The sequence below is a fragment of the Pocillopora verrucosa genome, chromosome 3, assembly GCF_036669915.1.
Source record: "Pocillopora verrucosa isolate sample1 chromosome 3, ASM3666991v2, whole genome shotgun sequence".
Taxonomy (NCBI): domain Eukaryota; kingdom Metazoa; phylum Cnidaria; class Anthozoa; order Scleractinia; family Pocilloporidae; genus Pocillopora; species Pocillopora verrucosa.
In genome coordinates, this window is record NC_089314.1 from 26,266,303 (window position 1) to 26,284,078 (window position 17,776).

Genomic DNA, 17,776 nt, shown 5'->3' on the forward strand with positions numbered 1-17,776 from the left:
AACCTTGTATTGGATTATCAAAAATATAAAAGATCAAAACCATGAAGTGATGAATACCTACAATTGGAACGTATGATTAGGAAGAAAAACTAAAGCGCTTCTGTTCAACAACAACAACCTTTATTTATGTGTCAAATCTAAAATAGCAGTTATACAACCACCCAATCATCGCTTATTAAACATATTTTGTTTTGTAACCATGGTTATAACACTTCAAATAGTTTTATTAACGATGGCACGACACCACTTTTTTAGCCACCGATATTTTCTGGGGTATTTAAGACCCTCACTTTAATCTAATAGAAAAGGAAAGACCCCTTATATGGTATCTTCGTGCTTTAAATGTTTGGAACAATGACCATATCCTTTGACAGCCGTTTGAAGATTTTTCCGACGGCCTTAACATCTGCTTGTTTTGAGATACAACTAATAAGTAAATAAACCCATTCGGGCGGCTGGTAAATCGGCTGATAATGTCCACGGCTGAGATATTGTCCAAAAATTTAAAAAAATATTTGGCCGAGAAGCAAAGCTTCGGGGGAAAATGTGAAGTTTTTATGACAATCTTTCAGCCAAGGACCTTATCAGCCGAAATACCAGCAAGCCAGAAAGGGGTTTATCTATTTTAAAACGTACCTTCCTCTTAATTCTCATATCATGCGAGACCGCTTGTAAAAAAACAAGTGCTTATCTGATGCGGATGCGTGGTTGCGACCAGCTTTTTAATATTTTACTAGACTCTGCAAAAAGAGTGTTTTTTGTAAAGTAGCCAATATACTGGCGCGAAAATTAATGGTTGATTATAACGTCATAGGCTTGTTTCAAATTTCGCTCGAGACTTTGTCCCACTGTGTTTGGGTTCCTACAATTACTGATCTCATTTCATAATTTGCAGCTTTGTTTTAGAGTTAGACTTGCCGGCTTTTTTCAAAACTACTCTGCAGGACTCTTATTGATGAATTTCATTGACTATTATACTTGTCCAGTGTTACTTAGAGAAAAACCAGTCACCCACAGTTAACACAAAAGCAGTGATCTGATGACTACAAATAAGTAGAACAGCTAAACAGGAAGAAGGTCTGTAGCATTTATGTTCAACACTCATTAAATCATTCTGTTTTGTAACTATAGTTACAGCACTTCAAACACTTCTCTGGAGGGTAACAAGACACGACTTTCACTTCTGACACACCCAAACACAATATCAAGTGCAACAAACATATTGTCAGTCAGAAGGTAAGAAAATATATTTGTAAGCTACTTTCCATTTTTTGCACGAGGGTCAATGTATTCACAGGAATTATGTCGAGCGACGATGAAAATGATGTTATTAATAAAGCTCTGTTGAGGGGCGTTCGAAATGGTAGCCTTAGAAACCCTTTATGGGGATCATTTGCGTTTTCAACTCAGTTATTAGAACTAATTTATCTTGTGGTTAATAACAGCCTCTTTTAAGAAGAGTACCCTACTACAAATAAGGTTTTCGCGCAAGATGAGAAGTACAGTATCGTACAGCGCTGTATATTTTATCATTACTAAGGCCTATGGCTTCCTGGGAAAAAAAAACCTCAAGGTCGACATGTACCCTTTGCACTTTATCGCCATTTTTCCTCAGTTTCTGGGCACTTTCTAGTGACATCAGTTTTGTCAGCGGACAGATATTGAGTCAAAATGTTTGGTTTGTGACTGATATCGTTGATAATTTCGGCATGTACTAAGACCCCAAACAGCAAAACTAAAACGACCGTAGAAAATGTAGATTTCACTTCAGATATTCTCTCGCATTTAAGGTTTTTAAATATTATGGCCGTAATATTATCCACCACGCGAGTAGCTGAAAGTAAAATCTGACATTTATATGTAGTTTTCAGGACGAAACGTCAGCCAAATTGAATACCAAAGCGTGAGGAGAGGAAGAAACAGATAACAGTTTCATTGACAACATCTTTGTACGTGACCTTTTTATTGATTTTTTTTTCAAGAAGGTTCACTTCACTTCACTTCACTTCACTTCACTTTTATTTTTCATTTTCTTTCATCTTTACAAGATATTCCTTTGACCCGCAGATAGCAAATGCTAATCGAGGCGGGTCAAATTTGGTTATTTATTGATTAATTAATTATTTTCTTTACTGACTTAATTTAATCACACTGGAAATAAAACGGAAATGAAGAAATATAACATAAAAGGACGAAAAGATACGCAAAAAAAGAAAAAAAGGAAAATGGCAGATGTTCATTGTAAAGTAGAAAAAGTCTTAGCGTTTTTAAGTGCACGAAAAATATTGTAGAACTGGTTCAATTTGATTCAATTTTGCTGTTTGAATTTTAGCATTATCTCATCAGGCTCCACATAAGAATCTTCTAAGAATCTAGAATATTGAGAAGAACTCTTTTTGTTTCCTTTTCGAAGGATTTCTTTGACAAATTTTTGTATTCATTAGGCATCTTATTTCAGACTTTGACACCAACACGCGAAAAGGCTTTTTTTTGCATTTTAAGCTTAGAGTGCTTAACGCGAAAGAGTTGTGACGTTGATGAGCGAGTAGTATATGTAGGGATGTTTGAAGTTCTCGTAAAAAGTCTCTTGATGTTAGAAGGTTCACTGTCGTTATGAACATCGAGCAGCTCATAATATAAGTAGGTGATAGGCAGAATTTTCGCTTTTACAGATAAGGGGATTGCATGTTCTTTTCTATCAACAAAGTAGATTAGACGTAATACTCGCTTTTGGAGAACAACAGGTTCCCTCAACGCCACACGTCAAGCTGATGGTAATAGAGAGATAACTTAATTGTTCCGTGAGGTAGATCAGGAGTAGACCATAATCTAAACGAGATGAATATGACGACTGACGCCTGAAACCTCTGGGCATTCATTTTATTTTTATTAATTTTTTTTTTTACTATTTTGGTCGTTTCGGTCGTTTCGTTTTGGTCGTTAGGTTCGCTTCAATTCGATCGTTCTGTTTTGGTCATTTCGGTGGTTTTGCATGTTTCGCTCGTTTCGTTTCGTTTCGTTTCGCTGTTTCGGGTTTTAGTAAATGTCATTAATTTTCATGATATCATTTCTTCATCCTGGTTGCTTGGGAAAATAAGAGTAATTTCGACGAGAGCATTTTAAGCAAGATGCATTCTGAATTGGAAAATCATAACCTTATATGTAACACCGTGGTTAACTCCGGAGGAAAATGCGACACGTTGTGTAATTCTAAAAATTCATATTTTCATAAATTTTCAATTTGAAAGACACAAAACCGGTCATAGCACTTTAATCATCTCCAGGGAAAATAGGAAAACATTGTGTAGTTCTAAAACTTCTTACATGTCCCGCCGAAGGTGTTTTGACCAAATAATTTGTAGCTTTGTTTAAGAGTTAGACTTGCCATATAAGTTTTTCAAAACATTCTACTGGATTTTCATTGAAGTAATTCATTGACTGACATATCAAGTTGTAGTAAGATGAGACTCCGCGGTCATTTAGATTTAAACACAAAAGCTTTGACCAGATGACTAACAACAATAAGAACAGCTGAACAGGAACAAGGACTGTGGCGTATAAAACAGCGGTTTTCTTTTTTAACCATGGTCACAGAAGTTCAAACAGTTCTATAAATTAAAGGAAAGCTCGACACCATAAAGTTTTCACTATTGATATCCCCAGGAACAAAACCAAATACGAAAAACGCTTTTTCGCTCAGAAGGTAAGAAATATCTCTGTGAGCTACTTATCTATATTTCTTAGACCAAGCCTTTCTTGCTCAGACCAATTGCGCTGATTCCAGAAATGATCGAGAAAAATTTTGTGTAAAGTTCTGTCAATTCAGCCACACGATATTTCACATTCTGTCATATTCTTCTAGTCAAAGTTGTTACAAATTTGAAATTTATTAGGTTGAACTTCTCAAATGCCATCCGTAAGTCATAGAATACTTGCGACCTGTCTTACTAAGATAATATCGGGTGATGTTTAGTGCTAATCACCATGCTCAACTACCACGAGCAAAACGAGCCATAAAAAACTTAGGCCTCTGTACTTTACATACATTTTATCGCATTCTTCGATTTAAAATTGCTACAAAGTTAATCTTCATGTTAATAATGTGCAATGCTGTTCTATCGTGCTGGAGAATTGTTTGAGATAAAAAAAAGATAAATTGCTAAAATTTTGTATTTCAGAAGTGATCTGACATCTTTGTCGGTAGCAATTCTGCAAAAATTTGTTTCTTGCTCTTAACTTAACTTTCGCAAGTTCAAAGTTAAACAGGCTGAAAATAAACATATTGATAACCTCCTGTTACCTCCGGTAAGGATGATGTGCTCTATTTCGTTCTTCCCGAAACTTTGTAGAATATTATGGCTTATCAGAATAAGATGAAATTTACAAGGTGGAGTAAAAATTTTAAAAATACTCCAATGCAGACAAACAACAACGGTCTATTATTTTCCTCTTTTTTCGCCTTTTGCAGCTGTCACTCACTTTCGAAAATGAATATGTAATATGAAGTAACTCATACTATGCTTTTTTTTTGTGTGCAAGGAATGACACAAGTCTGTTAGCATTACAACGTGTTTTAGACCAATGACAAAACCGAACGAAGTATTTGCCTTCGAAATGTTATGCTAATTAAGAGTCCCTTTAAGTAGACAAAGCTAGCAAATAATGCCGAGCACCTGCCTAACATTTGTCAACAACATTCAAATTTACAGGAAAACAGGTAGGTGTATATTTTGGGACGCTCACCATTAAATTTTTTACCATGAATTTACAATCATTTATTTATAGCGATACAGTTCAAGTTTTCTCTTCAACCGATCATTAGTATTCTCTATATCTTCCTTGGAATTATTCTCCCACCATGTTTCTGTTGCACCGGTGAGTATAAATCCCTTTTTAAATTTCTTTCGTTTCGTCTTTCTGATGTCGTTTCCTCAAAACCATTACACGAACTACATATGCTACCTGCTGATCAAAGCAAATAATCTTTCAGCAGACAATCCGCTTTATCTAACTCAAAATGTCTTCTATTATGGAATAAAAGATACAAAAAAGTCAAATTAAAAAAAGACCTCACCACATACGCATCAATGGTTCACAACGATGGTGTGGTAATGAAAGCTATGAAAATATTCTAGATATTTTTTAAAATATTTTCTTTCCGCTCATGAATTCAAAATCAAAGATTAATTTTTGGTAATGAAAGCCTCCCATGTCAGTTGCGTTGAATTTCAAGAGATGGGAATCACCTTTAGGGAAAACTCGTCAGGGTTCTCATGCCGTAAATTTTTAAAATAAAGGGGATTAATGTGCCTTTTCATTCGTGGAAAAAGGAAATCATCTTGAGTAAGCGGAAACTAAATGATGTATTTGTTTTGCCAACCACAGACGACGATAGTCGACACATCAAATTCAAGGACCCAATACCGAACATGGCCATGAAAAGTCACGCGATCAAAATTGCAGAGGTGCCAAACGAAGGGAGCTGCAAAGTAATGTGTTTGATGGAGCCTAATTGTGTATCCATCAATATTGGATCTGTTGAAGGAGGGAACCAAAAATGCGAGTTGAATAACGCCACGGAGGAAAACTATGCTCCATTTCTTCTCGTGAAAACTCCGAGTTACACATATCTTGCAATCGAGGTAACATTTCACATTCTCACGAAACTAAGATGGTAGAAGAGATTGTTTCATTTTCTAAGGCTAAAGCGATCTTATTCTTGACATAAGGAAGGTCTGAAAAAAAGCTTTCTTTGTTTTGTCAACAGAATCCATGCAGCAGTAGCCCATGCTTAAACAAAGGCATCTGTCAAGCTGGATTCACCTATAAAGGTTTTCGTTGTGTCTGTCGGGAAAGATTCACTGGAGAAACCTGCCAAGTTGAAGGTGAAATGAGTGGATTGTGTGGGCCACTCACGCGTGTAGTACGCGAGGAGTTGCTCACTCAAGTCCTAAAATTGACTTCAAGAACAAAATATTAACCATTGAAGTAAAGCTAAAAAGGAAAAGCCTATTACTGTAACTTTACATGAATATAGCTGGTAGATATTAAGGAAAAAGAAATGGTCCTAGTTAATGTTTAGAATCAAGTTTTATCAGTCAGAGCAACAGTCAGAAAAGCAAACAAAAAGCACTCAACATCCAAAGCATTTAAAGTGGGCGTTTTGTTTATTTTTTTGTTTGTTTGTTTTTTCTGATTTTCAGTCAAAAGGAATTGCGCAGAAATCTACAAATCCGCGGGTAAACCAACTGACGGTGCGTACACCATTAAACCTGATAATTTGCCTGCCTTTGATGTATTCTGTGACCAAACAACAGCCGGTGGTGGTTGGACAGTGTTCCAGAAAAGACTGAACGGCTCAGTTGATTTCTACCGCTACTGGAACGACTACAAACATGGCTTTGGTGACCTGAAAAGTGAATTTTGGTTGGGACTGGACAAGATTCACCGGCTGACCTCAGATAATAACAGCATGCTGCGTGTGGACTTGGAGGACTTTGAAGGGAACACAGCTTATGCCGAGTATAACTTGTTTGGTGTTATGAGTGAGAAAGACAAATACAAGCTGATCCTTGGTTCTTATTCAGGTAGAACTGTCGTTTCGTCCCTTCTATTCTAGTCATTCAAAGATGGGGGGGGGGGGGGGAGGAGAGTGCTGAGTAATGTAAATATGGTTAACGTCTTTTACGTCAATAATCTCAGCTCATCGATATGCAATCCTGAATAATGCATTCCGGACGTTGATAAGAACTGTCATTTCGTCGCTTTGTCTCGGCAAACATATTTATTAGCATTATCACGTTTAGTGGTATCATTATCGTTAAATTATACTTATCTGATATTTCAAGATTTCTTTTGAATTACGAACTACTCATTGCTGCATGTTGGTCAAACGTAATACTCATAGTGCGGCTCATTTTGTCAGGAAATTCTGGTGACTCTCTTGCTAGGCAACGCGGTTGGCCGTTCACCACTAAAGATGAAGATAATGACAATCAGGGAGAATACAACTGCGCCATTAAGTTCAAAGGAGCCTGGTGGTACGAGCATTGTCACTACTCAAATCTCAATGGTTTATATCTTCGTGGCAATCACTCCTCCTTTGCTGATGGAGTGAACTGGTATCACTGGAAAGGATATCATTACTCTCTAAAGAAAACCGAGATGAAAATAAGACCAGCAGATTTTTGAACTGTCATGTTTATGGCACAGCAATGATACAGCACCAACTTTAACAAAAGACACCAGTGTCTCGATCAAGTCTATTTAGCATTTAATAATCACTCTTAAATTGGAGCTTAGCGAAATGCTGTTCAGGTTTTTCTTGCTTCTTTGTGCGTGTTTTTTAAAATAGGAATAGCTGATTCTGTAAAATTGGCCAGTTAATCGATGATAATAATAATCATAATAGTAATAATGACTTGATCTATATAACGGAACATGCAAAAAGCTCCTTATCATAGTTGGAAATTGACAGTGAATCATAAGTAGCTCAGAAAAAAATGCGTCTTCAATTCTTCTTCAAAAAACAGAAACTGATAGACTCAGTTTAAGGTTTATGGGTGAGACATTCTATAGCCTGGAGGCAGCGGCTGCAAAGACCCTGTCTCCATAAAATATTAGGTGGGTCTGAGGTATTCTCAAGAGTTATGCTCGAATCTCAATGGCTTGTATCATCATGGCCATCACGCCTGCTATGCTCCTACAATCTCGGTTATACAAGTTTTGATTCTTTAAATTTTTTACTCGTCTTTTCACTTAACGGAACACAAAGCGATCACACAGCCTTCATTTTTCAAAGTCAATATCAAGAATAAACCCAGTCGCTGATTCAGTTCTAGTTCCCTTTGATTTCTATAACGAAACTCCAAACAATTACCCAATGTTTTGACTCTGAAGAACGCTATCAGAAAAACAAATATTTCAAGTTCTAGTGTACACTGGAATGCAGTAACGTAATGTCGATGATTCTAAATTGCTTCATATATTGCTTTTATTTGTATTTCCTTAGCTTTTGTTAAAGTAAATACCTTGCACTGCTATTGATAAACATATTGCAATTTTAATCATAAGTACACATTGTCACGCCCAAGGTCCAGTTTGTAGATACGGCTCATCAGGTGATTATGTTACAAAGTGAGTTTGTAGAAATAATAAATGTAAGGATGAGTAGGTGAAATATGTTTTGTTTTATTCCCCCTAGCCTCGAAGCCATTTTAGAATTTTAATATATCGAGCCCATTGGATCGCTTGTGATCATTGGTTTGCAGGCTGAAGGAGAACTCCTTACAGCTTTGTTTACGTATAAATGATTAAAATCTATGATACATAAAAGTTTTCGCTTTTTGACAATTTCAATGCGATGGGGAACGTAATCAAGAAACGGAGACCGTTCTTTTGGCTCGTTCTGCGGCTATGGCGTCCAACTCGTGTAAAGTTTTGAATTTAGACGTGAGTTTGTCCACATCTTTAGGTGCACGTCCCAAGTACCGAGGAATCTGCAGGTAGGTTGCCACCATCCACGCTCTGAAATTCATGTCTCTGGTGAAAGCAAGAAATTTTTCAAACGATTCACCCCCGTTTCACCCTTTACACCCTAACATCAGGATGCATATTCTCCATACTGCGCTCTATACATTTCCTCAGCTGATGACAGGGAGAATTTGTTTAACGATCAAGAGCTTCTTTAGTTGTTGGTCATTTCTTTTTTTCTCATGACCTTAATGTTTGATTCAGGGGTAACAATGTAAGGAGAAATTAAGTAGTAGTCATTCTTAAGGGTCAGCACGGATTCAATGAAAGCCGATTACCGGCGGTGTCTCTCAGGATATAAGACCTCTTACCGCCGTCTGTTTAGCCTACGAGCTGGCTCTTGTGTTTGGGTTTGTATAAAATAGGATGCCAGTCATAAAACGTATGGTCAGACGTGATGTTGGAGTATCATCCGATAATTGAAAGTATAATAACCGGAAGTAGAGTCGTAACAGAGAACCGGAAGTCAGAACACTTTAAGAACAGGTAAGGTTGAAATGTCGTTCGAACTGGCGGGCTCCCCACGCAATAAAACTTGTTCTGAGAAGCACAAAAATTCTACATGGAATATATGATGAGAACGACAAGAAATATTATCTCAGGCGATGGCACTGAGAAGAACTTCTCACTTATTTGGAAAACAAAATTACCCTATTCTGACATCGAGGACGTACAATTCAAAGATGGTCCCTACCTTTGACCATAGACTACTGTGCTTTATGTGGCCTTCCCTAGATCCCCCCCCCGTGTTATTTTATGTATATTTTTGGGTCATATCGGTCGTTCGTTTTGGTCGTTAGGTTCGTTTTGTTTCGATCGTTTTGCTTTGGTCATTTCGGGTGGTTTCGCATGTTTCGTTTTGCTGTATCATTTCTTCATCCTGGTTGCCTGAGAGAAAGCCACCAGCTAAAAAAGCAAAAGATTTTAGGCAAACACGATCTTAAACTAGAAATATTTATGTTTCCTATTGTCAATTCTACTGCGTTTGTGTTCCAACAATTATCATTCACATCTAATCATTTACGGCTTTTTCATAGGATTTGACTTTCGGGCACTTTTCAAAAACCTTGTGCTGGATTATCAAAAATATAAAAGACGAAAACCATGAACTGATGAATGCCTACACTTGGAACGTATGATTAGGAAGAAAAACTAAAGCGCTTCCGTTCATCGCTTATTAAACATATTTTGTTTTGTAACCATGATTACAGCACTTAAAATAGTTTTATTAACGATGGCACGACACCACTTTTTTAGCCACTGATATTTTCTGGGGTATTTTAGACCCTCACTTTAATTTAATAGAAAAAGAAAGACCCCTTATACGGTATTTTCGTGGTTTAAATGTTTGGAACAATGACCGTATCCTTTGACGGCCGTTTGAAGATTTTTCCGACGGCCTTAACATTCTGCTTGTTTTTGAGATACAAGTAATTAGTAAATAAACCCATTCGGGCGGCTGGTAAATCGGCTGATAATGTCCACGGCTGATATATTGTCCAAAAATTAAAAAAAATATTTGGCCGAGAAGCAAAGCTTCGAGGGAAAATGTGACGTTTTTATGACAGTCTTTCAGCCAAGGACAATATCAGCCGAAATACCAGCAAGCCAGAAGGAGGTTTATCTATTTTAAAACGTACCCTCCTCTTAATTCTCATATCACGCGAGACCGCTCGTAAAAAACGAGTGCTTATCTGATGCAGATGCGCAATTGCGACCCCTTTTTTAATATTTTACTAGACTCTACAAAAAGAGTGTTTTTTGTAAAGCAGCCAACGTCAACGTCTTCTTTCAGATTTCCTTCGAGACTTTGTCTCACTGTGTTTGGGTTCCTACAATTATTGATCTCATCTCATCATTTGTAGCTTTGTTTGCAGGACTCTTATTGAGGTATTTCATTGAGTATTATACTTCTACAATGTTATTTAGAGAAAACCAGTCATCCACAGTTAACACAAAAGCAGTGATCTGATGACTACAAATAAGTAGAACAGCTGAACAGGAAGAAGGCCTGTGGCGTTTATGTTCACCACTCATGACATACCCAAACACAATATCAAGTACAACAAACATTTTGTCAGTCAGAAGGTAAGAAATATATTTGTTAGCTACTTTCCATTTTTTGCACGAGGGTCAACGTATTCACAGGAATTATGTCGAGCGACGATGAAAATGATGTTATTAATAAAGCTCTGTTGAGGGGCGTTCGAAATGGTAGCCTTAGAAACCCTTTATGGAGATCATTTGCATTGTCAACTCAGTTATTAGAACTAAGGTACCTTGTGGTTAATAACAACCTCTTTTAACAAGAGTCCCCTACTGCAAATGAGGTTTTCGCGCACGATGAGAATTACAGTATCGTACAACGCTTACTTGTAACAGTATATCACATTCTCTGTAACACTGTATATTTTATCGTTAAGCAGGCCTATGGCTTCTTGAGTGAAAAAAAGAAACCTCAAAGTCGTCATGTACCCCTTGCATTTTATCGCCATTTTTTCCTAAGTTTCTGGGCACTTTCTAGTAAGATCAGTTTTTTCAGCAGACAGATATTAAGTCGAAATGTTTAGTTTGTGGTGATATCGTTTATAATTTCGGCATGTACCAAGACCCGAAACAGCAAAACGAAACGACCTAAACGAAACAAGTAAAACGACTGAAACGAAACGACCCCAGAAAATGTAGACTTTCACTTCAGATAATCTATCGCATATATTGCTTTTAAATATTATGGCCGTCTTACGAAACTTTATTTTTTCTCCGCCACACGAGCAGCTGAAACTTAAATTTGACACTCATATGCAGTTTTCAGGACGAAACGCCAGCCAAATTGAATACCAAAGCGTAGGGAGAGGAAGAAACAGATAACGGTTCCACTGACAACATCTATGTACGTGAGTTTTTTGTGAGGAAAATGCCACACGTTGTGTAGTTCTAAAAATTCTGACATATTTTCATAAATTTTTAACTGAAAAACGTAGACCTGTCATAACCTGTAATAACACATATCACTAAAACAGCGGTTTTGTTTTGTAACCATAGTTACAGAGGTTCAAACAGTTCTATAAATTGAAGAAAAGCACGACACCATAAAGTTTTCATTATTGATACCCTCAAGAACAAAACCAAGTACGGAAAAATACTTTTTCGCTCAGAAGGTAAGAAACATCTCAATGAGCTACTTGTCTATATTTCTTAGACCAAGCCTTTCTTGCTCAGACCAAATGCGTTGATTGTAGAATTGATTAAGAAAAATTTTGAGTAAATTTCTGTCAATTCAGCCACACGATATTTCACATTCTGTCACACCCTTCTGGTCAAAGTTAATCTTCATATTAATAATGTGCAATGCTGTTCTATCGTAGTGAAGAACATTTTGAGATAAAAAAGGATAAATTGTTGACATTTTGTATTTCAGAAGTGATCTGACATCTTTGTCGGTAGCAAGTCTACAAAAATTTGTTTCTTGCTCTTAACTTGATTGCCGCAAGTTATCATAATAAATTGTTCACATTTTGTATTTTCAGAAGTGATCTGACATCTTTGTCGGTAGCAAGTCTGCAAAAATTTGTTTCTTGCTCTTAACTTAACTGCCGCAAGCTCATTCATCTTCGAAGCTTTATGAAATATTAGGTCCTATAAGAATAAGATGAAATTTACAAGATAGAGTAAGAATTTAAAAATACTCTAGTGCAGACAACTGCGTAACATTTGTCAACATTCAAATTTACAGGAAAACAGGAAGGTTATATTTTGGGACGCTCACTATTATACTGATTACCTTGAATTTACAATTATTTATTTATAGCGATGCAGTTCAAGATTTCTCTTCAGCAGATCATTGTTATTCTCTATATCTTCCTTGAAATTATTCTCCCACCATGCTTCTGTTGCACCGGTGAGTATAAATCCCTTTTTAAATTTCTTGTGTCTCATCTTTCTGGTGTTGTTTCCTCAAAACAATTACATGAACTACATATGCTACCTGCTGATCAAAGTAAATAACCTTAAAGCAGACAATCCGCTTTATCTAACTCAAAATTTCTTCTATTTAACAAATACAGAAGACTTGACTGTATTTTCTGTTCTGTTGTAAAGCACGCACGAAGCGGTTCGAGCACGAAAGAAGTGTAGGGAGAAACACGAGACGTAGTACAATAAGTCAATCAGAATCGTTGTTATAACAGTTCAAATATCTGATTGGCTGTACAAGACTAAAGCTTTCAGAAATGTCAAACCATCAAAGTTCACATTCTGCAATTGTTTACAAACTTAAATAGTTTGGCAGGTCGAATCTCACACTTTTGCCAGAAGTTTTTTAGTCTCTAAGTGGAGGTGAAATGTTCCGTGAAATCTGGCCGAATTGTGGCTCACAAAAACACGCACGTTTTTTCACATGATAAATAGTAAACAAACTGCTCAAGGCGAATTTCATGAATGAATGAGAGACGAATTCACCGGAACTGGAAGATTGCTCGAGATGACTGAGCCGCAAAACTCGGTTGCAGTAACTAATGTGGCCTTCACCACTCAACACATCGGAAAGGACGTCAGAGCGGTCGATGTAATTTCTGAGGCTTGCTTCACTGGCGATCTCCGAGCTAGCCACGTTGGACCTTAGCATAATCGCAGTCGCTCTGACACCGTCATGATTAGCATGAATTATAACAGTTATGCCACTTTGGCTATATTTTTAATCATTCCTGTTTTGTTCCGTTTTGCTTTTGAACTCGAACTTTATATACTATACGAGTGTTAGCTGTGTTTGATTTTTATTACTATTCGCTTGCAATCTAACTGAGCGTGAAAACCTTCAAAACTCGGACTGTCCATTTCGTTTTCTCTTTGAGGATTTTCGTCTCTGCTCACCTTACAAAAACGTCAATTACGGCGCCTGGCATGTTTATAAACCTTTGTTTGGTTGTTCTGTTGCTACTTGCCGGCTCGCTTGTTTCAAAATATCGCTTTTAATTAACAAAAAAAAAAAAAAAGCTAAGGAAAAGTCCTGAAAAAGGTCGGACATAGTCCAATTTCGCAGATGGCGCGACAGCTTAAGCTCAGCTCTATGCTCTATACTCTCATAGAGCACACTCTTTCAACCAATGACAGCGCGCGTTATATCCGAACTTTATTATAGTATGGAATAGAGATACAAAAAAAGGTAAAATTTTTAAAAAAAGCTTAAAATGATGAATTAAAACAAACGATTCACAGATATAGCGGTGCGTTAATGAACGCTATGAAAATATTCTTGATATTTTTTTAATATTTTCTTTTGGCTCATGAATTCACAATCAAAGATTAATTTTTGGTAATGAAAGCCTCCCAGTTACGTTGAATTTTCAAGAGATGAGAATCACCTTTAGGGAAAATTCGTCAGGGTTCTCATGCTGTAAAGTTTTGAAATAAAGTTGTTTAATGTGCCTTTTTCATCGATGAAAATAAGAAATTATCTCGAGTAAGTGGAAACTAAATGATGTATTTGTTTTGCCTGCCACAGACGATGATAGGCGACTCATCAAATTCAAGGACCCAATACCGAACATGGCCATGAAAAATCACGCGATCAAAATTGCAGAGGTGCCAAACGAAGGGAGCTGCAAAACAATGTGTTTGATGGAGCCTAATTGTGTGTCCATCAATGTTGGACCTGTTGTAGGAGGAAACCAAAAATGCGAGTTGAATAACGCCACGGAGGAAAACCATGCTCCATTTCTTCTCGTGAACAATCTGAGTTACACATATCTTGCAATCGAGGTACGAATTTTAGGTGGTAGAAGAGATTGGCTCATTTTCTTAGGCTAAAGTGATCTTATTTTTGACATAAGGAAGATCTGCATCATAATTTACCTTGTTTTGTCAACAGAATCCATGCAGCAGCAGCCCATGCTTAAACAGTGGCACCTGTCAAGCTGGATTCACCTACAAAGGTTTCCGTTGTGTCTGTCGGGAAAGATTCACCGGAGAAACCTGCCAAGTTGAAGGTGAAATGGCTGGATTGTGTGGGCTAGTCTCTCGTTTAGTACGCGAGGAGTTACTCACTTGAGCCCCAAACTTGACTTCAAGAACAAAATATTAACCTCTTAAGTAAAGCTAAAAAAGAAAATCCTATTATTGTAACTTTACATGAATATAACTGGTAGATATTAAGGAAAAAGAAACGGTACTAGTTAATGTACAGAATTTTATCAGTCAGAGCAACAGTCAGGAAAGCAACAAAAAGCACTCAACATCTAATCAATTTGAAGTGTGCGTTTTGTTTGTTTTTTTGTTTATTTCTATTTTCTGATTTTTAGTCAAAAGGAACTGCGCAGAAATCTACAAATCCGCGGGTAAACCAATTGACGGCGTGTACACCATCAAACCTGATAATCTGCCTGCCTTTGATGTATTCTGTGACCAAACAACAGCCGGTGGTGGGTGGGCAGTGTTCCAGAAAAGACTGAACGGCTCGGTTGATTTCTACCGCTACTGGAATGACTACAAACATGGCTTTGGTGACCTGAAAAGTGAATTTTGGTTGGGACTGGACAAGATTCACCGGCTGACCTCAGATAATAACAGCATGCTGCGTGTGGACTTGGAAGACTTTGAAGGGAATACTCGATATGCTGAATATAACATGTTTGGTGTTATGAGTGAGAAAGACAAGTACAAGCTGCTCCTTGGTTCTTATTCAGGTAGAACTGTCATTCCGTCGCTTCTATTCTAGTCATTCTAAGAGGGAGAAGGGAAGGGGGAGGGGGAGGAGGAGAGTGCTGAGTAATGTAAATATGCTTAGCGTATTTTAAATCAATAGCTTTGGAGAACAAAAGAGTGCGTAAGCTCAGCTCATCGATGTGCGATCCTGGACAGGGCATACCGGACGTTGATAAGTCCAAAGGTATTCGCCGGTGGATCATGCGCAGTTAACCTGACGGACTAGTTTAACTCTGATGAATGCCTCGGTAAAATATTTATTAGCGTTATCACAGTTAGCGATTCAATCCCTAGAATCTTCGGCATGAATCATAGATATTACTAAGAATACTTTTACTTTATTTTGTTATTGTTGAATTATACTTATCCGATATTTCAAGATTTCTTTTGAATTACAAACGGCTCATTGTTGGTCAAACGTAATACTCATAAAGCGGCTCGTTTTTTCAGGAAATTCTGGTGACTCTCTTGCTTATCATCGCGGTTTGCCATTCACCACTAGAGATCAAGATAATGACAATAAGGGAGGTCAAAACTGCGCCATTCAGTTCAAAGGAGCCTGGTGGTACAACACTTGTCACAAAGCGAATCTCAATGGTTTTTATTTTCCCGGCAGTCACGCCTCCGATTCTTCTGGAGTGCACTGGATTGACTGGAAAGGATATCGTTACTCTCTAAAGAGAACTGAGATGAAAATAAGACCAGTGGATTTCTGAACTGTCATGTTTATGGCACAACAATGATACAGCACCAACTTTAATAAAAAAACACCAGTGTCTGGATCAAGTCTATTCAGCATGTAATAATCACTCTTAAATTGAAGCTTAGCGAAATGTTGTTCAGGTTTTTCATGCTTAATCTTTCTACGTGTTTTTCAAAATAGGAATAGTTGATTCTGTAGAATCGACCAGTTAACCGATAATTATAATAATAATAATAATAATAATCACAATCATAATCATTATCATAATCATAATAGTAATAATGACTTAATCTACATAATGATACATGTAAAAGCTCCTTTTCATAGTTGGAAATTGACAGTTAATCATAAATAGCTCTGAAAAAATGTGTCTTTAATATTTTCTCAAAAAACTTAAACTAATAGACTCAATTGAATTTTTATGGGTGAGACATTCTATAGCCTGGGGGCAGCGGCTGAAAAGACCCTGTCTCCATAAATTTTAGGTGGGTCTGAGGTACTCACAAGAGTCATCCTCGAATCTCAATGGCTTGTATGATCATGGCCATCACGCTTCCTACGCTCCTACAATCTGGGTTATACAAGTTTTGATTGTTTAAATTTTTGACTCGTATTTTCAGTTGACGGAACACAAAGCTATCACCCAGCATTCATTTTTTCCAAGCCAAGATTAGAAGAGCAAACCCAGTCGCTAATTCAGTTCTAGTTCCCTTTGATTTCTGTAACGAAATCCCAAACAAATACCCAATGTTTTGACTCTGAAGAATGCTATCAGGAAAACAAATATTTCAAGCTCTAGTGTACACTGGAATGCGGTAACGTAATGTGGATGATTCTAAAATGCTTTGGACGGTTAAGAATATATGAAAGTCATATATTTGAACTGCGGATAAAGACGTGAATAAAAGTGATCCTCGCAGTGATGTGCACTACTTAGGCAGTAGTGAAAATAAGGCCTGAAAAAAATTCAGGCCTGTACGGGATTTGAACCCATGACCTCTGCGATACCGCTGCGAGGATCACTTTCATTCACGTCTAAAATGCTTTGTTTATTGCTTTTATTTGTATTTTGTTAGCTTTTGTTAGAGTAAATACCCTGCATTGCTATTGATAAACATATTGCACTTTTAATCATAAGAACACATTGTCACGCCAAAGATATGGCTCATCAGGTGATTATGTAACAAACTGAGTTTGTAGGAATACCAAATGTAAGGATGAGTAGGTTAAATTTGTTTTGTTCTATTCCCCCGAGCCTCGGAGCCATTTTAGAATTTTAATATATCGAAAGTGGCGCATTGGATCGCTTGTGATCATTGGTTTGCAGGCTGAAGGAGGACTCCTTCAAGCTTTGTTTACTTATAAATGATTAAAATCTATGATACATAAAAGTTTTCGGTTTTTCACAATTTCAATGCGCTGGGGAAATGAAATCAAGAAACCGAGACCGTTCTTTTGGCTCACTCTGCGGCTATGGCGCCCAACTCGTGTAAAGTTTTTAACTTAGGCGTTAGTTAGTCCATATCTTTTCGTGAACGCCCCAACTACTGAGGAATCTGCAGGTGGGTTTCCACCATTCACTCTCTGAAATTCATGTCTCTGGTGAAAACAACTGAAATTTGTCAGTGGCAGGCTCAAACGATTCACCTTCGTTTCACCCTTTACACCCTAACATCAGGATGATTATTCCCCATACTGCTCTCTAAACATTTCCTATACTGATGGCAGGGAGAATTTGTTTTACGATCAAGAGCTTCTTCAGCTGGTAGTCATTTCCTTTCTTCTCATGACTTTAATGTTTGATTCAGGGATAATAATGTAAGAAGAAATGAAATGGTTGTC

The 17,776-nt window shown here is 37.2% G+C and overlaps 2 protein-coding genes across 2 annotated transcripts; both read left to right on the top strand.

Annotated features, from left to right (window-relative positions):
- Positions 1–5,429: 5,429 nt before the first annotated feature.
- On the top strand, positions 5,430–7,490 carry LOC131773867 (microfibril-associated glycoprotein 4-like). Its single transcript, XM_066164203.1, has 5 exons — positions 5,430–5,642; positions 5,768–5,885; positions 6,038–6,040; positions 6,204–6,587; positions 6,926–7,490. The coding sequence occupies exons 1-5, from the start codon at positions 5,430–5,432 to the stop codon at positions 7,189–7,191; spliced, it is 984 nt and encodes a 327-aa protein (XP_066020300.1). The 3' UTR covers positions 7,192–7,490.
- A 6,550-nt stretch (positions 7,491–14,040) lies between these two features.
- On the top strand, positions 14,041–15,947 carry LOC131800252 (microfibril-associated glycoprotein 4-like). Its single transcript, XM_066164440.1, has 4 exons — positions 14,041–14,289; positions 14,399–14,516; positions 14,829–15,212; positions 15,682–15,947. The coding sequence occupies exons 1-4, from the start codon at positions 14,077–14,079 to the stop codon at positions 15,945–15,947; spliced, it is 981 nt and encodes a 326-aa protein (XP_066020537.1). The 5' UTR covers positions 14,041–14,076.
- The last annotated feature ends 1,829 nt before the right edge of the window (positions 15,948–17,776 follow it).